This window comes from Oenanthe melanoleuca, chromosome 26 (genome assembly GCF_029582105.1).
Source record: "Oenanthe melanoleuca isolate GR-GAL-2019-014 chromosome 26, OMel1.0, whole genome shotgun sequence".
Taxonomy (NCBI): domain Eukaryota; kingdom Metazoa; phylum Chordata; class Aves; order Passeriformes; family Muscicapidae; genus Oenanthe; species Oenanthe melanoleuca.
Genome location: NC_079359.1, coordinates 1,233,477 through 1,259,349, shown reverse-complemented (window position 1 = coordinate 1,259,349; position 25,873 = coordinate 1,233,477). Strand labels below are relative to the sequence as shown.

The following is a 25,873-nucleotide window of genomic DNA, read 5'->3' as shown; positions in this document are numbered from 1 at the left end:
CAGCACAGGAAGCAGAATCCTGCAGATGCAGCAGCTCCCAGCATTTGCTTCACTATGGTGGGGAGCAAGATTTCAACCAAAAACTTACTGTGATTTATTGCCTGACTATCCCTGGCTTTTACTTAAATTAGTGGATTACTTATAACAGTGCTCAGCTAATCTAATTAGTGAGGATTAACCCTGGGGCGGCACTGCTGGGTTCCACCAACAGATTATGGAGTGGCCATCAAAAGTGGCCTCAGCATTTTCCCAGCTCAATTTTGAACTGTTTTAAAAAATCAGACCACTTAGGAGCAGTAAAAGACCAAGCAGCCCTCTCAGAGGGAAGGAGTGCTCCACATTAGTGTGAGAACCAAGGAAAGTCACCAACGTACCTCGACCTCCCCCGTTTCGTTCTCCTTCAGCACAAAGCTCAGCACGTCGGTGTCAGGGCCCGCCTGCAGCCGCAGGTACAGCGGGTACTCAGTGAGGGGCAGCTTCTGGAAAAGCACTGCAAGGACAGCAGACACCCCCAGTGAGATCAGGGCTGCCAGGGCAGGGGAAGCTCAGCTGGAGCATGGAAAGGATGCTCAGGATGACAGGGCTCGATCACAGATTTGTAAGGATCCTGGAAGGTCTCAGCCCCTTCTGAAAACAATTCCCTGTTAACCTGAGCAGCATCACCTCCTGACACCCCAGTGAGTCCTACAGGACACCAAAGAGAAGCCAAACTCACCACCCCAGGGGGAGCAGGCAGGTGCCAGGCCCTGAACTCACCTTGCCCATCTTTCCTCATCTCCTTGAACAGCGCAAACTTCTGGGGGTTATCCACCACCATGAACTTCTTCAGGAGCCCCTGGATCACCTCGCTCACCGTGGTGGTGCTGCTGATGTGCAGCTGCTTGATGGCATCCAGGGGCAGGTAGAAGGAGGTTCTCTTGTCTGTCATCTCTGCCAGGTTCACGTCCTTGAGGGCATCGTAGATGGACTGGGGCCGGATCCCGGCCGGCACAGTCACCGGCCGCCGCAGCTTCAGGTGCACCTTGATGAACCCAGTGTAGGTGCCATCGTCGTTCTGGGGCAAAGCACACACAGGTCAGCCTCCAGGCAGCTCTTCCAGCCCTTCTTCCACCACAAGAGGCTGGCAGCTGCCCCTGCTCTGGGAGTTTCAGTGTTTCTCATTAATCATGTTAAAAATACCCAGTAATTTCAGGACAGTCACTACTGATTTTCTCTTGAATGACTCATCCCTTCCTCTCGACTGTGGGATCTTGTTTGATTTCAAACCAGCCCTGCTATGAGGCAGTTATGGAAATTCCATTACATGGAATTTGTAGTTGCACTTAATATGGATTCAAAATCCCTGGTTCAGCAGGATGTCCCAAACTTATTCCTTATGTTTTATTCCCCATTTAAGGGATGTATGTAACAGATCATCCCTGGACATCAGCTACTCCCACCACAGGTCTCTTACCCCACCCTCAGCTCCACAAAAGTGCAGGAATCAGGAGAAAAGCCTGGTTCTGCTCTGCCCACCCAGGAAGCCTGGCAGAGTGAGGGCACAGCATCTCTCTCTAGAAAGGTTTTGTGTTCCTAAACCCATTCCCAACAGCTGCTGAACTGCAGCCCTGCTTCCAGCATGACTCATCCCCACTGGGGCTCACCCATCTGGGACAAGACTTTCCTGGCAACTCCTTGCCAGAGATCAGTGCCAGCAGGAAGGGATGGAGGCAGGGAAGGGTTACCTGGGGTGCAGTGAAGCCAAGCAGGAGGAAAAGCAGCTTGACAGCCACCCTTACCCCAGTGACACCTTCCCCACAGGCTGGCCCCGTTCAGAGCCCACAGAAACCAGCAGCAGTCTGTGTGTGTGAGGGGAAGGCAGCCCAGTACACACCAGTTTCATCAACAGGCAGTTGGTGACCTTTGCATTGTACTTTTCAATCCTCTGCTTGATCTCCTGGACGGTCGGAGGCTCGGGCTTCTCTTCTTCTACCGTCTGTGCCACATTCTGCAATCACAAGAGTGGGGCTTTAGCTGCTTTTGTGTTGGGTAACACTCCATCTGTTCTCCTGGGAAAGCAGGAAGGATCCTGCACAGTGATGACACAGGTGAGGATGGTCCCTGAATGTGCAGGATGCCACCTCCCAACCCCAAACCACCTCTGCCACCAGGGACAGGCAGTGGAGGGCAGCACAAAAAAGGTGTTGACACAGAGCAGGAAAACATCCCAGGGCAAAAAATGCAGCCTTTAAAACCCACTTCTAAAGCAAAGCCACCTGCACCTGGGAGCATTTATTTCCTTCTTGCCATGCAAGAAGAAAAATCCCATCCTATTTCCAGTATTCACAGCTCTGACTCCCCAAGCAGCTTCCAGTGGGTTCACCCAGGCAGAACCTGGAGTTAAATCTCTCACTGCTCTTGCCCAAAGCTTGGGAGATTACAGCTCAGAGCAATAAAAGCACACGAGGAGCAGGCTGGCAGTGTGACTGAGAATAAATCAGGCACTGCAGGGCCACTCCAGACATCCCAGCCCATGCCAGAAACTGCTCAGTGAGCTCTGGGCTCACCCAGAGACTGCTGCTCACCCAGGTTTGGGGGAATTTCCACCAAAAACAATGATCTGACCTGTAGGTGGGCTCTACCCATGGAAATGTCACTAATGAATAATTAAGGTCAGAAAAGATCTCTGAGATGGAGCCCAGCTGTCAACACAGCACCACTAAACCATGTCCCCAAGTGTCACATCCACAGCCCTCTGAACTTCAGGGATGGTGACTGTTCCAACACCTGGCCACCCTTTCATGAAGAAATTGTCACTTCTGCAGTCCAGAGCTCCCCTGGCTCCCCTCCAGCCAGGAGGGCAGGTCTGGACAGCACTGCCTGCTTTATCTGCTCCATCTGCAGCAAACAAGCCTCTGTGTCTTGGGCAATGCTCAGTGGGCTGATCTCCGAGCTCTGCTGCCTTCCCAGAACTCTCCACCTTCCCTGGTGACAGCCTGGGAATTCATTTTGCCCAGATTTTATGTGGGCTTGCTCTGAAGCTGGCATTAGCAGGGAGCAGGAAGCGTGAAGGGATGTGCCATCAAGGCTGGGAAGGCTCAGAATGAAAACTGTAACCTCTGAGAAGGAAAAAAAAGGGGGAAAAGGCAGCTTGGGGAGCAAAGCTTGTCTCTCACAGGCAGCCCCAGAGCACACAGGACAAGGACACAGCAAGCTGTAAATCAGCCAATACTGCCCAAGGCTACCCTTGGTACTTCTTCCAGGAGGAGGATCAAGCAGAGGACAAGCTGAAGCCCTGGCTGCAATCTGGCAAGGCAGCTGCAGTGCTGGGACTGGGAGCCCTGGATTCTCTGAGGCCATTCCCAGTGACAATTCATGAGTTCCCAATTTCCAGAGCAGTGAACAGCTGGAGACCTCAGGCACCCAGGGGACTCCAGTGACACTGGGGTGCACCTCAGTCACTGCAAGAGAGGGAGAGGGGCTTGAGACAAAAGCATGGAGTGCCAGGACAACTTTGAACTCAAAGAGGGGAGATTTACATGAGATATTGGGGAAAAATCCTTCCCTGGGAGGGTGGGCAGGGCTGGCACAGGTGCCAGGATCCCTGAAGTGTCCCAGGCCAGGCTGGAACACCCTGGGACAGTGGGAGGTGTCCCTGCCATGGCAGGGGTGGCACTGGATGAGCTTTAAGGTCCCTTCCAACCCAAACCATTCTATGCAAAGCTTTCCTGGGTTGTTTGAGACCTGCACATAAATATCCCTTCATCAGAACTTCCCAATCTGTCAGAGTCCTCTGGCTCACACTGTACCAGGTCTTGGCCACACACACCTGCTGGGCTGGCAGGGGAGTCCTTAAAAATCATCTTTAGAAATCATGCTGAGGGTTGAGAATTTGAAAGTGGCATGATGGGAAAAAAAAAAAAAAAAAAAAAGATTAAGAAAAAAAACCCCACCCCTTCCCTATAAGTTAACAGAAGATGAACTCTCAGAAACCCTGCACTTCCCCATGTCACAGCACTGAGACAGGCACAGCTGTGCTGCCCCCACCCCAGGCACAGTGAGGGAGGGCAGGGGACCCCCGGGACTGTCCCCCCTGCACACAGAGAGGTGCAGCTGCAGAGCTGAGGGCACCACAACATCACCCATGGCACAAACACAGCCCAGCACGGAGAGCATCCCTCCCTGCATCCATCCCTGCATCCCTGTATCCATCCCTGCATCCATCCATCCACCCCTGCATCCATCCCTGCATCCATCCATCCACCCCTGCATCCCTGCATCCACCCCTGCATCCATCCATCCACCCCTGCATCCATCCATCCACCCCTGCATCCCTGCATCCATCCCTGCATCCCTGCATCCATCCATCCACCCCTGCATCCCTGCATCCACCCCTGCATCCCTGCATCCATCCCTGCATCCCTGCATTCACCCCTGCATCCATCCATCCACCCCTGCATCCATCCATCCATCCCTGCATCCATCCTTGCATCCATCCATCCACCCCTGCATCCCTGCATCCATCCCTGCATCCACCCCTGCATCCATCCATCCACCCCTGCATCCCTGCATTCACCCCTGCATCCCTGCATTCACCCCTGCATCCACCCCTGCATCCCTGCATCCATCCCTGCATCCATCCATCCACCCCTGCATCCATCCCTGCATCCCTGCATCCATCCCTGCATCCATCCTTGCATCCATCCATCCATCCCTGCATCCATCCTTGCATCCATCCATCCACCCCTGCATCCCTCCCTGCATCCATCCATCCACCCCTGCATCCCTCATCCATCCCTGCATCCCTCATCCATCCCTCCCTGCATCCATCCATCCACCTCTGCATCCCTGCATCCATCCCTGCATCCCTGCATCCATCCCTGCATCCATCCATCCATCCATCATCCCTGCATCTCTGCATCCTTCCATCATCCTTCCATCCATCATCCCTCCCTCTATCCCTGCACCCATCCATCCATCATCTATCCATCATCCCTCCCTCCATCCCTGCATCCCTCATCCAGACACACACAAAGTGTGTTTTGCTTTTGGCAAAAGCAAACCCAGCAGCTCTGCCTGTCCCTGTCCGTGTCCCTGTCCCTGTCCCTGCAGTTTGTCTGTCCCCAGGTGGGATGTTCCCAGCTGAGGGACACAGCAGGGCAGCAGGAGCCTGGAGCAGCTGGGTTTCCATGGAGGGACAGGCACAGCAGGCAGCAGGAGCCTGGAGCAGTGCCCAGGGCCTGGCAGCAGGCACAGGCAGGTGAGGAGGGTTTTGGCTTCCAAGAAACCCAAACCACTCCCAGCAGGAGGGGCCTGGCACCGCTGTCACACGATGTCCCCTCACTGCAGACTGTCACAAGCACAGCCCAGCTGTGCTGTCCTGCCTTCCCCACCCTGGGCAGCTCAGGGTACCTGCAGCCTGCCCAGCCCCCTGCCACACCCTCCCACTCCAGGGAAATAAACTTGGATTATTTATTCCATGCATCCATCCCACCACGGGAACAGTGACAGGGAGCATCTGGGTCAAACCTGGGGACACACAGTGAAGCCACAGACAAAAACCAAGGCAAACTGCAGCCCCAGAGGATCCAGAGTGGGGCCAGCCCAGCTCCAGGAGCTGTTTGGGGATGGGGGAGCCCCAAGAGGGCACTGGGGATCCAAGGGCTCAACCCTTCACCTCCTGCCACTCAAGTGATGCTCAGGCCAGGCAGCACCACGAGCCCCCAAGCAGGGAGCACCCACCCATCCCAGTCCTGCACAGCTAAATATTCTGATTTTCTGCTTCCAGCCCCAAACCAGCCCATAGGGCAGCAGCACAGCCTGGGAAGAGCAGTGCTGCTCCTCCTGCAGTGCGTGACCAGATCAGCCACTCCTTGCTCCACACAAATCAACCCCAACCCCCAGCTGTGCAAAGTTTCTGATGCAGAATCTGCAATTCTGGCTAAAGGAAGAAAAACAGAAGCTTTAAACCATAAACCGTTGCCACATTTCCTGTTGTACCGTGACAGGAGGAAACGAGCTGGTAACAAAACCACATCTCTGATCTGCACCTCAACCCTGCTGGGCCTGCCTGGAAAACAGGGATGAGCCAGCTCAGCCACCCCTGGGGACCACCTGGCCAGTGTCCCAGCTTGGGACACCAGGGTGGCAGCCAGGGGAACGGGCACAGGGCATCAGGGTGGCAGCCAGGGGAACAGGAACAGGACATCAGGGTGACAGCCAGGGGAACGGGCACAGGACATCAGGGTGGCAGCCAGGGGAACAGGCACAGGACATCAGGGTGACAGCCAGGGGAACGGGCACAGGACATCAGGGTGGCAGCCAGGGCAATGGGCACAGGGCATCAGGGTGGCAGCCAGGGCAATGGGCACAGGACATCAGGGTGGCAGCCAGGGGAACCTGCACAGGACACCAGGGTGGCAGCCAGGGGAACGGGCACAGGGCATCAGGGTGGCAGCCAGGGGAACAGGAACAGGACATCAGGGTGGCAGCCAGGGGAACGGGCACAGGACATCAGGGTGGCAGCCAGGGGAACAGGCACAGGACATCAGGGTGGCAGCCAGGGGAATGGGCACAGGACATCAGGGTGGCAGCCACAGGAAGGGGCACAGGACATCAGGGTGGCAGCCAGAGGAATGGGCACATTCCCACTGCCACCCTTGTGTGTGACCAGCAGGAAAACCACAGGAGAAGGAAAACCTGCTGCACAGCACTGCAGGGCCAGAGGTGAGGCACGGCCCAGACTCAGCACTGAGGGCTCTGCCAGCCCTGTGACACTGCCCTGTGACAGAACCCAGTGCTGCCTGCAGTGACACCCGGGCTGCCAGCACAGCCTGGACACAGGAATTTGGGACATCCACAGCAGCACAGGACCCCCGTGCCCTTCCCCTGCCCCCCAAACCCCCATTTATTGCTCAGCTGTGAGAAATGCCCATTGGAAGGAATGGCTGGGGCCCAGCTGGCACTTGGGCCAATGCTGCACGGGACAAAAGCTGCCCCAGAGCTGTGGGAAGGGGCAGGAGTGGCACACAAAGCCATGGCCCGGGGCTGGGCAGGGCTCACCACCGGCACCACCCTGTGCTAGCCAGCACTCAGCTCATGAGCTGGAAACTCCTGCCAGGCTTTTATAGACAACCCAGGGGCCACCGAGATGCTGGTGACAGCTCTCAGGAGAATTCTAAGCCAAGAGAGGCAACAAGGAAACCTCCTGAGACGGATATTTCCATTTACAAGGATGCCAGGAGGAACACACCCCACATTCAAAGAGCACCCTCCCTGCACCTCTCACCTTCTCAAGCCAACTCCCAACTTAAAAACCTTTTTAAAGGAGCCAAGGCAGCAGCTCTGCATCACACTAGGCCCCTGATTCGGGAATTACAGCTCCAGGTGGGACCCAGGAGCTGTCCCAGCACAGCTCCACTCCAGGAGCTCTGAAACTGTGGCTTCACCAGCAAGCCAGGCATGGGAAAGCAGCAGAGGCAGAAAGTCTGAGTGTGGTGAGCAATCCCTGGAGCAAGGGCCACTATCCCTGCAGCCCCATGGCCACCAACCCTGCAGTCCCATGGCCACCATCCCTGCAGCCCCATGGCCACCAACCCTGCAGCCCCAGGGCCACCAACCCTGCAGCCCCAGGGCCACCATCCCTGCAGCCCCAGGGCCACCATCCCTGCAGTCCATGGCCACCAACCCTGGAGCCAGGGCCACCATCCCTGCAGTCCCATGGCCACCATCCCTGCAGCCCCATGGCCACCAACCCTGCAGTCCCATGGCCACTATCCCTGCAGTCCCAGGGCCACCATCCCTGCAGCCCCAGGGACACCATCCCTGGAGCCCCAGGGCCACCATCCCTGCAGTCCCAGGGCCACCATCCCTGCAGCCCCAGGGCCACCATCCCTGCAGCCCCATGGCCACTATCCCTGCAGCCCCATGGCCACTATCCCTGCAGTCCCATGGCCACTAACCCTGCAGCCCCAGGGCCACCATCCCTGCAGCCCCAGGGCCACCATCCCTGTGCCCCCTGCCAGTTCTCCTCACAGCTCTTTGGTACATGAACTGGAAGAGCAGAGCTGGGGATGGATCTGGCCCAGCACTGCATTTCTGGCAGGCTGACCTGGAGGCAGGAGTGGCCAATCCTCCCTGGGGTGCTTGGGCACGGCTCCATCACCGTTCCCAGCAGCCAGGCTGTGCCAGAATTCCCAAACCATGGCCAAGCTCTCCCTCTGGCTCCTTGTTCAGACTGCAGGAGCATTTCAGACATCTCCTCTGAAGGGATTTTATCAGCTGGGCCACCAATCCTCAATTTTTCTGCTTATTAAGGGAAGATTTGCCTTAAAACACCACAAAACAAAGCCTGGAGAAGCACATGTGAGTGTCCCTGGCTGTGGAGCTGCAGTTCAGAGCAGCATCACCTGAGACCACAAACACAGCCCAGCACAAAGGACTGGAAATAAATGTGAATGTTTCAGATTTGAGTCAGAATCCTGAGGACCAGCAGCTCAAATCTCAAATTCAGCTGCAGCAGGGAGTGGTGGCAGCTTGGGGACATTGGGGACAGGGCTGTCACCAGAGCTGGGACATTTCTGCTCTCACAGAGCTCTCCATCCCTGCACAACACCCAACACTTGCCCTTCAACACCCACTCCCAGTGTTCACAGCACTTAAATTGGGAAAGGATCCACTGCTCCAGCATAGACAGGCAGGGGGGAGAATCATACAAGAGATCTGTATCAAAACAAAACCCCAAAAAATGTAAATACCCCCAACATTTCCCTCCCTTTGAGAAATTCAGCTGAGGTGCTGTGCTTTACTTTGGGGTTCAGAGAGCAGCAGAGAGCTGTGCTGCTCTAGAGCAGGGAGAGGGATGGCTGCTGCATTTCAGAGAGGTTAGAGCAAGTGAAGACGGGCTCAGTGTTTTGATTGCCATGGAGACTTCGCTTAGAAACCGATTTTCCTGCCACATCTCAGCTCAGCACTGAGAGCTGACAAGGTCCTCCCAGGGAGCTGCATCTCAGGGGGTCCAGGCTGGGGCTCTCTGCATTGCACCAGGCTGGCCATGCCCAGCCCCAGCTGGGTGCCTGCCCCCCAAAACCCTGCATCCCAAAACCCTGCACCCCAAACCCAGCCAGCCCTGGGGGAATGGGGCAAGGCTGGGTGGGATCCTGGAGATCCCTTCCCTCTGTGCTTCCCATCCCTGGACATTCCCTTCCCTCCCTGAGGCAGCTCTCTCAGCAGCCACTGCTGCAGGACTCCAAGAGCAATTCTGCAGAGTTTTAAGCAGTCAGGCTTCAGGCAGAAGCCACTGGAGCCATTCAGCTGGAGAGGCCTGAAAATGCAAAGCAATGGATCTGCAGGGGTGAGGTCACATCTGATCTAAACCAGCTCTTTGCTAATGAAGAGTGATTTCGCTGATGGTTCTGAAAATAAAAAGGAATTACAGCATTCCTAGAAAGTGGCTCTTCTACAGACTAATACAGTTGTTTCAATCAGAAAAATTGTCTCTGTAATCCCACAGACCAAATCCCACTCCATGCAGTGCCTGTGTGTCCCCTCCTACCCACCCACACCTCATTTCCTCCCCAGAGATGTTTCCTGTGTCTTTCAGGACATGAATGCCTAAATTATCCATATTTAGCTTCCTCCTGCCCTGTCCTGGCTCAGGAATCACCCCTGGGCCTCCCAGGAGGGACAATCATCATCATTCCCAAACACATCCACACCTTAGCTCACCCTGGGGTCTCAGCTGAGGTTTTCACCCCGTGCCCAGGAGCAGGTGGTGAAAAACAGAGTTGTTGTCACACACAGCTCTTGCAGGGGGGATAATGTTCCACATTCAATAATTATCACTTAGATAAGGTGCCAAGAGAGAGACAGGGAGGGAATCAAAACCCCGGAGAGATGTCCAGCACCTCCTCCATTTCCACCACCTCCTCTTCCTCCTGCAGGACCTGCGCCACCAACAGCCCCAAACAAGCCATGAACACCCAAAAACCTTCCTCCACCAAGGCCTGATTGTGGTTTCCACCTCTGTGAGAACCCACTTCCTTTCACAACACCAGTTGCATTCAGCAGCATATTTAGTGCATGTGGATTTTTTTTTTCATGCACAGGAACCATTTCCTCCCCACCACACCAAACCCTGAGAGGCTCCATCTTCTCTGGCAGCCTGAGCTCTGCCACCCACGCTGCTCACATCCAGGTGAAGAGCTGGGCAAAAGAGGGGCTGCAGCAGCCCCTGACCCCTCTGAGAGGCAGAAATCCCAAACAGCAACAGCACCAGGCTGATTCCCAGAGGCCCCCCAGGATCTGCAGTGCCCTGGCTCAAACAGAGCAGCTCTGGCTGCACCAGCACCCCAATCTCCTCCATGTCCTACACAAATGAATCATCAAATGACATTTAAAAACCAGCACGACGTGTCTGTTAATCATAGCGAGAGGGAGCTGCTGGCTAGAGGGGAATCTCCCCTCTTAAACCATGTCTGCAGAGAAATTCAATAAAATTCCCAGCTGATTGAAGCTCCCCCTGGTCAAGGAGAGCCCTTGGAGCTGCTGCAGGAAGCTGAACCCCAAAGCACCTGCTGAGGGGTGCAAACACAGCAGAGGCTGAGCAGGAGCTGGTGGTTTACAGGAGGATTTTAAGTGAATGCTGCTCCCGGGGCCAGATTTGATCTCTGGGTGCTGCAGGGCTCTTGTTCCCGTGTGAAACTCCCACTTCTGCAGCAGTGCCTTCTCCTTTTATCTCAGCTCTGGTTGGGGCCCCAAAGTTCATGACAGGGATTTTTAATTTATTTATTTTTTTTAAAGAGACATTTAAAAACTGAGAAGCAGCCTTGCTGAGACACGAATCTCATCCTGGGTGAAGCACTGCCCAGCCAAACCCTCTGTCCTTGTCCAAGGCAGGCACACGCAGCCCCAGGCTCCCAGAAAACCACGTTCATCATCGTGTTAATCAGTCCACACATCAATCCTGCCCTGAACTTTCCCATCCACCGCACAGGTGCAATCTCCCCCCAGATCCTGCAAGGCCAAACCACAGATCCCTGACCCGGGGCTGACAGCTGCCTAAAGGCTGCTGTAAGGATTTCACCTAACGCTGAAAAAACCCCGTGGAGAGGCGGCGTGAATCCCCGCGGAACGGGGAAACCCGGCTGAGAAAAACCCGCAGCGGCGCAGACCCCGCACAGGAGAGGCAGAACCCCCTCAGGAGAGGGCAGAACCCCCTCAGGAGAGGGCAGAACCCCCTCCCTGCCCGCAGCCCTGCCCTGCACCCCGCACCAGCTCCTTTTGGCAGCGCCCGCACCCCAACCTGCGGCACCGCCGGCATCCCCGGCCCCGCGTTACCTTGGCAGGGACCTTGCTCTGCGCGCTGCGGAAGAAGGTGGTTTTGGCCGTGAAAAAGCAATCCTCGAGGTCTTCATCCAAGCTGCAGTAGCCGCTGCTCATGCTGCTGCCGATGGTCATGGGAGCCGGGCAGGGGCGAGGGGCTGGGGGGGCCGGCGACCATCGGGGTCCCCGCTGCGCTCACATCCCCGGCTCGCCGCTCACCGGCTCCCTGCGCTCATCCTGCCGAGCTGCTGCTGCTCCACAGGCAGCCGTGCCGGGTAACCCTTCCCTCGCCGCAGCCCTCCCTGCGCAGCGGCGCTGGGCCAGCATGGAAGGGGCAGCGCTCCCAGCGCGCTCCCAGTGCGCTCCCAGTGCGCTCCCGGGGTGCCCGCGCAGCAGCGCCGGCAGCGGCAGCATCGCCTCCCCTTCCTGCCCTCGCCTCGCACGGCCGCAGCCCGGCCACTTCCTCTTGCAAAATTTCTCACCCCGCTCGCAGCCGAGGTGCTGGGCTCGGCCCTGGCCCCTGGGCATCCCTGGCATCACCCTGGAGACCCGAAACGCGGTGCCACGGAGGGATGGGGGCTGCTCCGTGCCTGCTGCGGCATCACCCGAGGGGAGGGAGGTGGTGGGGAAGGGGGGAGGCAGGTGAGGATGCAGCTCAGACCCCTCGGAGTGCCCGGAGCCATCACAAGCGGGCGCCTCCCTGTCCTGCAGCTGATTTCAGAGCAGTTCCAGCACCCAGACTGGGGCAGCTTCGACTGCAGCCCGGGAAAAAGCTGCTCAGCTCCTGGGTCCTGCTTTTACAGCAGCCCTGACCTTCCTGCTTGGTGAGGATCACAGGGATTTGTGGGGCTGGGCAGGGAAGGGCTCTGCTGCCCTCAGGGACACCTCCCACTCCCAACCCCAGTGTCCAGCCTGGCCTTGGGCTCTGCCAGGGATCCAGGGGCAGCCACATCTGGGCATCCTGTGCCAGGGCCTGCCCCACCCTCACAGGGAAGGATTTCTTCCCAAAATCTCATCTCAACTTGCTCCTCCAGACCTTCTCACCACAAGCCACCACCCAGCACCAAAACCTTCTCTTGACAGATTGCAGATGTTGCTCCAAACCCTCCCAGCTGTATCTGCTGAAGAACTTCAATTGCTACAAGGCTTTGAGAGCTCTGTGCCCACCACAGCAGCACCCCATGAATACAAACAGGGATGGAGATGGAAAGCCTGGCAACATCTGCAGCTCAGAAAGGGGAAGGCAAGAATCCAAGTGCCTTATTTACAGAGGGAATAAAAAAGCCACGTTCTTATGGCAGCAGCGTGTTCCTGCTGCAGCACAACTCCCTCTGCTCCACAGGGATAAATTTAGAGGAGAAATAAGGTTAAATTGAGCATGTGCAACACCAGCAGAAAGTGAGTGTTGGGAGCATCAGCACTGGGGTCTTCTCTGAAGCCTCAGCCCAAAAATTTCCCAGGGGAACCAAGGTGCAACCTCTGGATGCTCCATGGGGTTCTCCAAGAATCCCTCATTTATTCCTTGCTTGGGACATCAGCTCCATAAAAAACACAACAAAGCCAAATAAACCAAATAACTTTGAGCCCTTTGTCCAGCAGCAGCTCCAGGTAATGGTTACCTGAACATCAGCCCCCAAACCCAAAACTGACCCCCCAAAAAAAAACAGACCCCAAACTGACCTCGGGGTCCTGCCCTGCCAAATCAGGGAGCAAACTCAGCTGCTGCCCAGAGCAGAGGAGGTTTTGGCAGCTTCAGCAGAGTCTGGATGTCACCCTGGGAGGCTGATCTGGGACCCAAATGTAAAACACTCCTAAATACTTAACTGGATCAAAGCCCAAATTATTAATGCCTGGTATTACATGGTAACAGCCTTTAAATAGGTGGTATTAAAATAGTTATTTCTCTGATGCTTCCGCTTTGCTTAATTTTGATAATATGATTTAATGACTTCCAATTATGCCAGCTATTAATTTTTTCGTGTGTTTTCAGGCCTCTTCCCCTCCTGCCACTGTATTCAGGCATCCTGTTAGTCTCCTAGTGGAATATTGACTTTATTTTCCCTCCATCGTCCTCCTTTCCCAGCAGCAAAACCTGCCTGCCCAACAGAAACCCTCCAGGAACGTGGCTGCCTGCTCAGATCAAGCAAACCTGGCAATGATTTGTCCCTGAATATCCATTATCCATAAGGAATAATGGAGCTTCACAGCAGAGATTTACCCTCATTAACCCTCAAACCAGCCCACACACCCCAGCACAGGCCATGGGATCCCAGCCAGGGCTTTGCTGTGCTGAGGATTCCAAGGTGCAATCCCCAGCTGGGGCTTTGGGAAGGGCTGATGGATTTCTGTCTGCTGCTGGAATTGGAGAGACACTTTTGCTTCCCAGGATGCCTCCCCCTGCCCAGGGGACAGCAGGGCCGTGGCAGGGTGATGGATGGCCACGAAGCACAGGCTCCCTGTTTGTTATTAGGGCCATCAATAACCCTGGCTGGGGTGATCACCCTGAGCCTTTCTCATTTTTCCAAAGCCCAGCATTGCTGGGGGAAGCCCAGTGACATCCTAAGGAGATGCAACCACACACAGATTTACCTTCACCTCCTTAAACAAACACCTGGAGTGGAAAACCCACTGAGACATTTTATAATGCAGAATTTAGGAAGATCAATCCCATCCCACTCCAGATCCCTCTTGATCATTTTATTCTGAGCAGCAGCTGTCCAGCAAAGGATGGATGAAAACCAAACCCCACACCCCAAACAGAAACCCTGTGTTTGTCCTTGGAAAAGTGCAAAATGTTCCCATGCCCAGTTCTGCACAAGGTCCTCCACAAAGAGGGACATAAACAGGGGGTTGTAATGAGGGAGAAAACACAGAACCACAGAACCATCAAGGCTGGAAAAGACCTCTGACTGAATCCCAGCACACCCACTGAACCAGATCATCAAGTGCCACATCCCCTCATTTTTTGAACACTTCAAGGCGTGCTGACTCCAGCACTTCCCTGAGGAGCTGTCCCAAACATTTCCAAAAAGCACACAGAGCCTGAAAAGCTCCATCCCAGCCAGATCCACTCCAGGCAGGTCTCCCAGCCCTGCCTTAAGCATCTCCCATCTCATCCAGTGAGGTGAGAGCCTCCCTGGCCCTGCAGCCTGTGCCGCCCACGCAGGAGCCCCAGACACTGCAGGATTAAAGCAAAGCTGAGCCTTCCGGAGTAAGCCAGGATTAACTGCACATCCTAACACTGACTGAAGAGTCTCCATCCCCCAGGACCACTGGAACTCCCCAGACAAGGCTGGCAGCCAGCACTCCTTGGAAATCCCTGCTCCTGCCCTGGGAAATGCATCTCGGGGTGCTGAAAATGCATCTCTGTGCTCCCTGTGCTGGGACCATCCCATCCCAGTACCCCAGTACCCCAGTACCCCAGTATCCCAGGATCCCAGTACCCCAGCATCCCAGCCCTGCAGGCACTGGGATCTGGGCCGTCCCACAGCTCTGCCCCGGGTGACAGCAGCTCGGTGACACGTTTCACCACGGCAGAGCACGCCTTCCTTTCTCCCCAGATAAAGCCTTTCAGGGGGATAAAATGGGTTAAACCAGTCCTATATAAACTCCCATCAGTGCCTAAGCACAGGTCTGCAGTCACACAATTCGGGTTGGAAGGAACCTTAAAGCTCCTCTGCCACGGGCAGGGCACCGCGGGCTGCAGGTGGCACAGCGGTGACACTCCCGGTGACACTCCCGGTGACACTCCCAGCCGAGCCCTGCCCAGCCCTCCCTCCTGGAAACCCCCTGGAGCAGGGAATGAGCACACCCAGCCCGGGCTGCGCCCCCCGGACCCCTGCCCGCCTACCTGGCCGCAGGCTGGCAGCAGCGTGCCCTCCGGGGACAGCTGGCTCTGGCACCGGCGACAATCCAGCTGGATGAGGCTGCGGCACTCCTGGTGACACGTGTACCTGCAGTCTGCGGGGACAGAGGGGACAGCGTGAGGCACCCCCAGCGGGCGGGGCGGGGGACAGCGGGGGGACACGGCCAGGGACGGATCACAGCCAGAGGGAAGGCAGAGATGGAGCAGGAACGTGTCCGTGTTCACACAAATGTCCCTTTGAACACACAGGTCCCTGTTAACACATGTCCCCACTCACACATATATCCATGTTCACACACATGTCCCTTTGAACACACGTGTCCCTCTGATCATACGTGTCCCTGTTCAGGCACATTCCTGCAGGTGAGGAGAGGCACCAGAAAACCTCATCCAGAGCAAAAATTGCTCCCACCCCCTCTCTCTGTCTCTCAGGGAATCCTCAGTTCCTGGATGCAGGGAGCAGCACAAGCCCCATTCCTGCACCTCGCTGCCTCTCTGGTACATAAAGGATGGAAAAATCCCCAAATGCCACCAAACCACGGGACAGCCCATGCCAGCTCTGCTCCTGGCAGGTGTCACCTGCAGCACAAGCCTGGCCAGTGCACGGGGAAGGATCCTTCACCTCCCACCATGGGGAAATATGTGCTGGACAGATGTCAAACTGTTTAAGGTCACTAAATAGCACAGAAGGTTTGGGTTGGAAGGGACGTTAAGGATCATCCCAGGATGCTCCAAGAACTTGGCCTTGGACACTTGCAGGGATGGGGCAGCCACAGCTGCTCTGTGCCAGGGACTAAACATGAAACCTCCGAGGGCCAGCTCGGGTGGCAGAGGCCACCAGCAGCCCCAAAAGGGGATCTGTCACCCACAGCCCCAAATGGGGATCTGTGACCAGCAGCCCCAAAAGGGGATCTGTGACCAGCAGCCCCAAATCCAGATCTGTCACCCACAGCCCCAAATGGGGATCTGCGACCAGCAGCCCCAAATGGGGATCTGCCCCCAGCAGCCCCAAATCCAGATCTGTCACCCACAGCCCCAAATGGGGATCTGTCACCCCCAGCCCCAAATGGGGATCTGCCCCCAGCAGCCCCAAATGGGGATCTGTGACCCCCAGCCCCAAATGGGTATCTGTGACCAGCAGCCCCAAATGGGGATCTGTCCCCCACAGCCCCAAATGGGGATCTGCCCCCAGCAGCCCCAAACCCAGATCTGCCCCCAGCAGCCCCAAATCCACCCCTGGAGGGGGCAGGGACACATCCCAGCCCCAGCAGAGGCTCTGACCCTGTCCCCAGGTGCACCAAGGCATTTCTGTCACTGTTTTTGTTGGATACTGCCCCAGTGTCAGACATTAACCCGTTCATGCCCAGCTGACTCTGCACAGAGCAGCTTTAACCCCTTCAGGCACGGGTCCTGCTCACCCCCAGCTGCAGAGGGGCACGTTTGGCACAGCCAGCTCCAGTTATCCCATACTCATGGCCACCACTCCTGCAACCCCTTCCCTCCAAGTCCCAGCTCCTCCAAACCCTCCTGGCTGCAGTGAACAACCTCCTTCCACTTTAACAGCCCATCTGAGCCTTTTAATTTTTAACTGCCATACAAACAGCCTTAAATTTACTTTTTACACTGCCCAGAATTCCTGAGCGGTCACCAACCTGGAAAAAAAATAATTATACCCTAAAAGCAAGGCAAGAGAGTTCAGTCCACAGAGGGATGTGAGTGCCTGTCCTGCACCAGCCCCAAGACCTTGCCAAGAGCCACTGAACTTGCCTTTTAAATACACATTTTCTTTTTTTTCCCTTCTTCTTCCTTTCCCTTTTTTTTTTTTTTTTTTTCCTTTAGCATTTGGGTCATTGGTTTTGAATGTCTGGGGCTTGCAGGAAAGCAAAGGAATATCCCATGTTTGGTTTGGAAACTGATTTCTGCTCAGCTCTGGTGAATTCTCCAGTGCCTGAGAATGAAGGAGAGAAGCTGGTGCCTGAGGGGGGAAGCATCAATCTCCAGGGGATACAGGGAAATCATTTATCATTTAACATTCATCTGGCATGAGCTGTCTGTCATTCTCCTATTCCACGTCAGTTGTCTCAAACAAGCCTGGGGGAAAGCAGGGAGATTTGGCTTCTTTTTTTTTTTTTTTTTTTTTAATTAGAGATAAGCTGCAGTTACACACTAATTTAATGCATGACCTTTCCAGCAACTGGAAAAGCCTTTTAATGGGGGACATTGGCCAAATCTTTGCTGGAGCTGCCAGCTGGAGAATGTGGTTTTACCTGAGCATCTGCCACCTCCACAATGTCCCCTCTGCCCTTGTGAGCCCAGATTTTCACAGATTTTTTTCAGATTTGCCCTGAGTGCAGGGCAAAGGCAGCCAAAGGTCTGGCACAGGTAATTAGCACCACAGAAATGCCAATTCCCAATTCCTCCTCCGGATCAGGCCCATTGTGGCACTGCTTTGTGGGATTAAAGTGTGACACCTCCTTAGTCACCATCACCTATTAACAGCCTAATCACCAGGATCCGATGGGGAACACTAATTTTAGAAACCCTGCACAGCTTTAGGAAGCAGCCACGTGACCAGTTTGCCAAGAGGAGCAGGATGCCTCCACTTAGGCTTGAAGATAATTTCCATTCCAGTCAAACAATGGAACACTTGGAAATGGAGTTTCTTGAAAAAAAAAAGAGAGAGAAAGGTCATGGTGCTGTGAAAAACTTGGGTGGCTGAAGGGAATTTCCCTTTCTCCCCAGATAAAGTCTCTCAGGGGGGTAGAATGGGTTAATCCAGCCTTATATAAACTGCCATTGGTGCCTAAACACGACTGCAGTCACAGAAAGGTTTGGGTTGGAAGGGACCTCAAAGCTCCTCAGCCATAGCAGGGACTCCTTCACCTATCCCAGGTGGCTCCAGCCTGGCCTGGGACCTGCCAGGGCCTCCCACCCTCCCAGGGAAGTGTCTCAGACATCCTGCCCACCCCAGTCCTCCCATCCCACCCCAGGGTACACAGACCCCAAGGGGCATCTCCCAACTCCACCCCAGTGGGAATGGGGACAAAAGGAGGAGGAGGCTGCACAGGTGTCTGAAAACAGCAGATTTCCTCCTTCCAGACTCTGCAATCCTCCAGGGGCTCACACAGCTCCAAGGCTGCACCTGAGGTTGCATTTTGAAAACTTTTTTTTTCTTTTTTTTTTTTTTTTTTTTAAGCTTGAGGTGCTGCTCCCGTGCCTGGCGTCACTGGGGTGACCTCAGGGGTGGCAGCAGGATGTGGCACCAGGACAGTGGGAAGGGACAGGGCAGCAGCAGCCACAGAGGGAAGGGGCTCAGTGCTCCTGAAACCCCCCAGGGCACTGAGCCAGCCCCAGCCCTGCAGCTCCATCACTGCACTCCCTTCTTGGCACTTTTGGGCCCAAACCAGCTGGTTTGGGTTCATTTGCTTGCAAACAGCCCCAGGAGCTGTTTCTGTTTGTCTAGGGCTCCCTCAGTGGCAGCCACCCTCTGTGAGGTCCCTGTGTCACTGCAGGGTCTGCAGCACAGCCCCAGCTGCTGCCAGATGCTCTGGAGCCATTATTTACCAAAACCCAACTTTTCCCTGGGGAGGGCAGGTGTGGCAGCAGCCCTGCCCTGTGCTGCTGCCAGGGCAGAGGAGCCAGAGGAGAAGGTGAAGCCACCTGGTGCCACAGGTGTGCTGCCAGCCCCGTGCCAAGCCAAACCCTGCACCCCAAAAAGCAGCAGGAAGCCCCAAACCCAGCCCCAAACCCCAAAGCCCAGCAGCACCTACCTCTAAGCAGCAGCACCTCCCTGCTGGGCCTCCTGGGCAGGCGCAGTCCCAAGGACCAGGGCTTGCATTTGGGGAAGTGCCTGAAGATTTTACGGATTCTCTTTGTTACGAGCCCGAAGCAGGCGGCTGCTCCTGCCCTCCCCTCCATCATCCTGGGACAGGAGGCCAGGAGCTCCTTCCAGCCCCAAATGCTCTGGGATGCTGCGAGCACCAGAGCAAGCTGAGCCTGCTCCCACGAGAGGCCTTTCCCCCCACGGAGATAAAGCCCTGACATTGTCCATTTACAACCTGCTGCCATCTGACAGGGTTATTTATTTATTTTTCTGAGCAGGGAGCGCAGCTCAGGGCTCGTGCATCTCCTGTAAGCCATGGAAAACTTTCTATTTCTGGGGCTTTTTGCTTGATAAGATAAAACAACCCAACGGAAGAGATTAGAGAGAGAAATTGCAGGACTCGGCCGTGTGCTGGGAGGTCTCCTCCCGGCATCCTCTCTTCTCCCTTTGCTGCTTTTCCTTGCAGTCTTTTAAAGTTTGAGGGATAAAAAAGTCCCCAGTGTTTAATCAGAGGTTAAAGGTATACACTGAGATTAACTATATTTATAAAATCGATTTAAACTCTGCACAGTGTTAAGAGAGGCTTGTAGAGCCTCTCACATCCCTGAAAATCAGGGCATTTTTAAGAAGAGGGTGATAGGACAAGGGGGATGGTTTTAAACTAAAGGAGAAGAGATTTAGATGAGATATTGGGATAAATCCTTCCCCGGGAGGGTGGGCACAGGTGCCCAGATTTGCTGTGGCTGCCCCTGGATCCCTGGCAGTGCCCAAGGCCAGGCTGGAGCAGCCTGGAAGGTGTCCCTGCCATGGGATGAGTTTTCAGGTCCTTCCCACCCAAACCATTCCATGGTGGAGCAGTTACAGCTGTACCAGGGACACAAACACCAGTTTAACAAGCCCTGACATCTGCCACTGTCCCCCTGTGCTCACAAACAGCACCCAGCACAACACCAGGAGTGACAAAGGTGGAATTTACCCAGGCCAAAACCCACCCCGAGCATCCAGAGCCATGACTGATCTCAGGGAATTTCTCAGTCACCCAGAGAGCCCCTGTGCACCTCCCTCCTCCCCACAGCCAGAGCAGCAGCCTCCACCGAGCTTCACTGGCCTGAAGCAGAGGGAGAAGCCCAAAAACCAACCTGCAAGCTGAGAGCTGGAGCCTCGGCTGGGGTCTCTCTCCATAAACCCTTCCCAAGGCACTGGAAGGGAATGCAGCAGGAAACATGACCCTGGGAGCCCTGAGCCACCCAGGAGCTGTCCCACTCTTCTGGGCTGGTCCCTGTCCCACAGCTCTGGGCTGGTCCCTGTCCCACTCTTCTGGGCAGGTCCCTGTCCCACAGCTCTGCCAGTCCCTGTCCCACAGCTCTGGGCTGTTCCCTGTCCCACAGCTCTGCCAGTCCCTGTCCCTCAGCTCTGGGCTGTTCCCTGTCCCACAGCTCTGCCAGTCCCTGTCCCACAGCTCTGGGCTGTTCCCTGTCCCACAGCTCTGCCAGTCCCTGTCCCTCAGCTCTGCCAGTCCCTGTCCCACAGCTCTGCCAGTCCCTGTCCCTCAGCTCTGGGCTGTTCCCTGTCCCTCAGCTCTGCCAGTCCCTGTCCCTCAGCTCTGGGCTGTTCCCTGTCCCACAGCTCTGCCAGTCCCTGTCCCTCAGCTCTGCCAGTCCCTGTCCCACAGCTCTGGGCTGTTCCCTGTCCCACAGCTCTGGGCTGTTCCCTGTCCCACAGCTCTGCCAGTCCCTGTCCCACAGCTCTGGGCTGTTCCCTGTCCCACAGCTCTGCCAGTCCCTGTCCCACAGCTCTGCCAGTCCCTGTCCCACAGCTCTGCCAGTCCCTGTCCCACAGCTCTGCCAGTCCCTGTCCCTCAGCTCTGGGCTGTTCCCTGTCCCACAGCTCTGCCTGGTCCCTGTCCCACAGCTCTGCCTGGTCCCTGTCCCACAGCTCTGGCTGTTTCCTGTCCCACAGCTCTGCCAGTCCCTGTCCCACAGCTCTGGGCTGGGCTGGGCTGGTCCCTGTCCCACAGCTCTGGGCTGTTCCCTGTCCCACAGCTCTGGGCTGTTCCCTGTCCCACAGCTCTGGCTGGTCTCTGTCCCTCAGCTCTGCCAGTCCCTGTCCCTCAGCTCTGCCAGTCCCTGTCCCTCCCCACCGCTCCATCCCCTCCCAGGAGGAGCACGCCCTGCCTGGGGCACCCCCGGACCCCGCCCCGTCCTCACCCAACCCCGGCAAACGCCATCCCCACCTGCCCGAGTCACCTGGCAGCAGGAAAAGCCTCAGGAATCTGCCTGGCTCAGCTAAATGGGACAGAAATGCAAAGCGCTGTGGGCCCTGTGAACTGCCGGCGATTATTGTTTACAGCGGCCAGACTGAGTGTGGGAGGATGCGGTGGAAGCAGAGGCACAAAAACCTCCGTGCCCCAAAAAGCAGCAGCGGTGTGAGCAGAGCCTCCTCCAGGTGAGGCTGGGCTCCTTCTAGAGCTCCTTATCTTAAACAAACTGCTCCTTGGGAACCAGCAGCGTTAGAACTGAAGCCTGCTCTACAAATGAGAAAGAGAAATGTTGTTTTACCAACTCCCTCCTTAGGGAAATAGGGGCTGGTTCAGCGCAGAGCCTGAACGCAGAGAGAGCTGCTGGGGAGATCAGGGCGGCCCCGGAGCAGGGGCACAAAACCCGTCGGGATGCCGGGCTGGGCTGGATCTGTGCGGCTGATCTGGCACAGATCAAAAGCCGGCTCCAGGTGTGGCTGCCTTGTCAGAGGTGCTGGTCACGCTCTGAGTTTCCCTCCAGGGCTGCCCACGGGGAAGCACGGGCAGCTGGGGTGGTTTTCTTGCAGAGAAACCCTTCTATTTTATCAACACAAATATCAAAATACTTGATTTTTGGTTATCAGAGACACCAAGAGCCAGGGAAGCGCTTGAGCCGTTCCCAGCCTGGTTTCTGTGCTGTCCCAAAGGACATACAGGGGGCTTTGAAGCTGCATTAGTCACCAGGACACCCAAGAACTGCACCCAAACACCCCAGAGCATCCCTGCACCCTGTCCATCCAGCCAGGAAAAGCTGGCAGGGAAAGCTGTTCCCCAGCAGCAGGACAGAATTTACACCCTGACACGAGGTTATTTCCTTTACTGCAGACTCAGCTCTGAGAGGTGCCAGCAGCACAAAGCCACACACATCAGACAGGAGATCCTCAAGGCACAGCCACTCCTGCCCAAATTCATCCCCTCCACGGCTGGAAACAAGGACTGGCAGGGAATGCCAGCAGGATTCACTCCCAGCTCCTTTCACACTGACACCAGGACGCTGGATGTCTGTCCTGCACAGAGCCTGCAACACTCCAAATAAAGCAGAGAAAAAAGGCAACATCTGCCACGTCTCAGGCAACATCTGCATCAGCCCCAGTTGCAGCAGGACTTGGGTTAAAATCAGAGAAAAGATCCCCCTGAGCCTCCTTTTCTCCAGACTGAACAGTCAATAATTATAATAAATAAATAAATATATAAATAAATAAATGCCACTTTCCCATTTTACTAAATACAACCAGATCTGACATAAATAAAAATAGGCCAGGACTGTACACACAAAAACCTGAGTATCCTCAGGCTGCAAGTCAAAAGCAAACAAGCAGCAACTCTGCATCAGGAAGAAAAAAATAAATGTTCACCGAGCGGGGAGAGCACGCCCTGTCTGCAGCTCTCAGGCATTTTTAATGGGAATCACTATTGGGATGACAGGGAATGCAGATATGAGTGTCCCTCCCCCTCCATTCCAGTTGTTTGGGGAGTTTTTGAGGCAGAACTACTCCTACAGTCTGCATAATTCTCTGAAATGAAAAGGGAAATAGTTATTTAAAATCTGTTTCAATATAAGTATGGAAAACATCCTGCCAGAGGAGAAGTCCCTCAAAACAGCTATTTATACAGCATTTCACAACACCACAAAATTCCCTGAATTTGTACTTAAAGTACTAAATTTGAAAGCACACAAGCCAGGATCTCACCTTGCACCTGACCCCAGGGTTTGGAGAAAGAGCCTCGACAAAGTTTTTTCCCCTCAAATAAACCTCATTTCTCCCAAACTGGACATTTCTTTAAGCACCCTCACTCACACATCACCTGCAGCGTGCCAGGAGCTCCCAGCCCCGGGGAACCACCTGGCCCTGAGCAGCGTTTGAGGGAATTCATCAGGAACACCGGGCAGAAAGCAAAAGTGCAGCCCAAAAATGAGATTTGCATCCCCCTCCTAGGGTTCCATGAGGTCCCAGCCCCTCGGTGCGCCGGGTGACATTTAATTAACACAGGAACGGTAACATGAATTAACACAGGAAGGGCTGAAGCCTTAATGCTGCAGCGGGGCCATCTGGGGCTGCTGCCTCTGCCCAGCCCTTCATCCCCACGCACCGAGAGCCGCGCAAATCCCCACCGGGAGCAGGTTCCCATCTAAGAAACACCCAGCGTCAGGACCAGGACTGGCTGACCAGGCACTAATCGCCCCGGTGCGGCTGGTGCTGCTGCACGTGCCTGGCACAGCGCTCCCAAACAACCCCAAAAATGAGCAGCGACGCGTCCCCCGCCCCCCGCCCGCGGTGGGACGCGGCTCAGCCCCAAATTACCGCGGGCATCACCTCCCTGCCCTCCACACCCACACTGGGACAGGTGATTTTATGGGCGCAAACCTGCAGGGAGTGGCATCAGCATTGACACCTTCTGCCAAAATTCAAGAGGCTCAGCTGACCCCGACCAGCAATATTTCAAGCCCCAGCAGCTCCAGTTTCCCCACAGCCTGAGGGACTGAGCTGGACATCAGCGGTTTCAGAGCCATCAGGGCACAAATCCCCAAGTTATCAGTGACACAAATTTGCTAAAACCTCTTCGTTTCCCCTCCCGCAACACCTAACGCGGGTCACAGCTCGCCAGGGAGCGGGAGAAGCACCCGGGACAGGGGACAGGGCGCGGGTGTCACTGCACAGCCCCAGCCGGGTCCGCTCGGGCCCCTCCTGCCCCTTCCCACCCGGGGGAGGATGAATCCCTCCTGCAGAGCACGAACAGCGGCACGGAGCGACACGAGAACGCCCCGGTGCATCTCCCCGGCACCAGCTCCCTCACCCCAGCACTTTGGGCAGAGCTTCAGGCGAATTTACAAATTCTGCAGGACTTTACCCTTCACTGTAAAGCTTTACAAACACGAACCCTCCCTGCTCACCCCGCCCATGAGCCGATCATCTCCTCTTTCCTGGAACAGCTTCATTTTCCAAACCCGCCCGGCAGCACCGCACCCGCTCCCGCAGACCCCGGCCCGGGGCGCAGCCCCCCGGGACTGCCCCAGGGGGACCCGCAGGCCCCAAAACCGGACCTGAGGGGTGCAGAGCCCTGACCTGGGGATGCAGAGCCCTGACCTGGGGGTGCAGAGCTGGGGCGGACAGAGGGAGAGGGTCCGGGAGAGGCAGAGTCCGGGCAGGGTAAGGGATGCGGGCAGGACAGGGGTGCGGGACAGCGAGAGGCAGGAAGGGGACAGACAGGGGACAGCAGGGACAGCAGGACGCTCAGACACGGGCAGACTCACAGTCGCAGCGCAGGGCGCGCTCCCGCACCGCCTCCCCGCACAGGTCGCACCATCCCCGGCGCGGCAGCCGCGGGGCGAAGCGATGCCCGCGGCCGCGCTCGGGGGGATCCCGCGGCGCCCCGAAGATGCTCCGCACGTCGGGCAGCAGCCTCGGGGCTCCCCCGCGCCTCCGCAGCCGCCTGGCAGCCCGGGCCCGGCCGGGGCTCCCCGGGCAGCGGCTGCCCCGGGGCGCGGGGCTGGCGGCGGGGCCCGGCGGGCAGCGGCGCATGGAGCCGGGCTCGGGGGGCGGCAGCGGGCGGGGGCGCGGCCCCACGGCCGGCGATGCCATGGGCTCGGAGCGGCGGGGCAGCGCAGGCGCCTGCGACCGGCCGGGAGGGAGGAGACACGGCGGGGGTGGCACCGGGACCGGCCCCCGCCCGTGGGGATCCCCCCTCCCCGAGCACCGGGGCGCTTCGCGCTCGCGGCCCCCGAGCGATGTTCCCCCGCTGCTCGCTCTGGGATTTCCCTGGGGATGTCCCCGCAGCGGCTTCTCCCCGGGAATCCCCGCTGGACAGTCGCCCCCGCGGGGTTTGGGGTCCGTGCATCCCCCGGGGGGGTCCCACCAAGCACAGCCAGAGGTTTTTCCCCAGCGGTTTCTGCGGCAGCGCAGCTTTGTCCCACCCGCTCTGTCCCCGCGGGAGCAGCAGGACGCTGGAAGGGACACCTGGGGAAAAGCCGCTGTCCCCTCTGCAGGGCTGCGACACGCAGGAATTATCTCCCCCCGAGCCTTTCCGTGCTTGTGGGAAACGGGGACGGGAAAATATCGAAAAAACCTTGAAGTGCAGCAGCTCGGGGGCCAGCGGTGCCTCCCTTCCCCCGGGGGTGGCCGGAGCCGGTGCCGCGTGTCCCCGGTCACCGCGGGGACGGCACAGGGGATGGGAGTCCCTGTCACCCCTCCCTGCTGCCCAGGAGGGCCATTTCTCCTGGAGAGGTGGCACAGCCCCGAGCCGGGCACCACTGACCCTTCCCGGCTGCTCCCACTCGCCCTGCAGTGAAACGCGTCCATTCAGACAGAATTCCCCCCGGATTTCTGCGGGATTTGGGAGAAGGGAGGTGAGAGCAGCTGCAGCGAGGGCAGAGCTGGGCTGGGTGAATCCGGGTTTATGAGAAGCTGAATTTGACGTCTCCCGTGTGCTCCTGAGGACAGGATAAGCCAAGGATATCTAAATCCTTTGGAAGGATTCTAATTTGAAGGATGGATTAAAACACTGGCTCTGAATCTCATCAGCCTAGTGCCATAAGCAGCCCTAATAAGAGCTTCAAACCTAAGGAGGAATAACACAGCTGGAAAAATTC

General features: G+C 56.5%; 1 protein-coding gene across 4 annotated transcripts in view; it reads right to left on the bottom strand.

The window, feature by feature from the left end:
- Positions 1 to 25,200, bottom strand: part of RASSF5 (Ras association domain family member 5) — a 28,226-nt gene extending 3,026 nt beyond the window's left edge. The window contains exons 1-6 of one of the 4 annotated variants that reach the window (XM_056511154.1): positions 20,129 to 20,230; positions 18,937 to 19,016; positions 15,152 to 15,261; positions 1,874 to 1,987; positions 757 to 1,054; positions 375 to 490 (exon numbers count right to left, since the gene is read on the bottom strand). In XM_056511154.1, the coding sequence (XP_056367129.1) occupies positions 375 to 490; positions 757 to 1,054; positions 1,874 to 1,987; positions 15,152 to 15,261; positions 18,937 to 19,016; positions 20,129 to 20,214 (804 nt within the window). In that variant the 5' untranslated portion in view covers positions 20,215 to 20,230. Of the gene's footprint in view, positions 1 to 374; positions 491 to 756; positions 1,055 to 1,873; positions 1,988 to 11,316; positions 12,211 to 15,151; positions 15,262 to 18,936; positions 19,103 to 20,128; positions 20,231 to 24,538 lie in introns of those variants that run through there. The other 3 variants (XM_056511152.1, XM_056511153.1, XM_056511155.1) reach the window with 3 other exon arrangements.
- Positions 25,201 to 25,873: the final 673 nt, after the last annotated feature.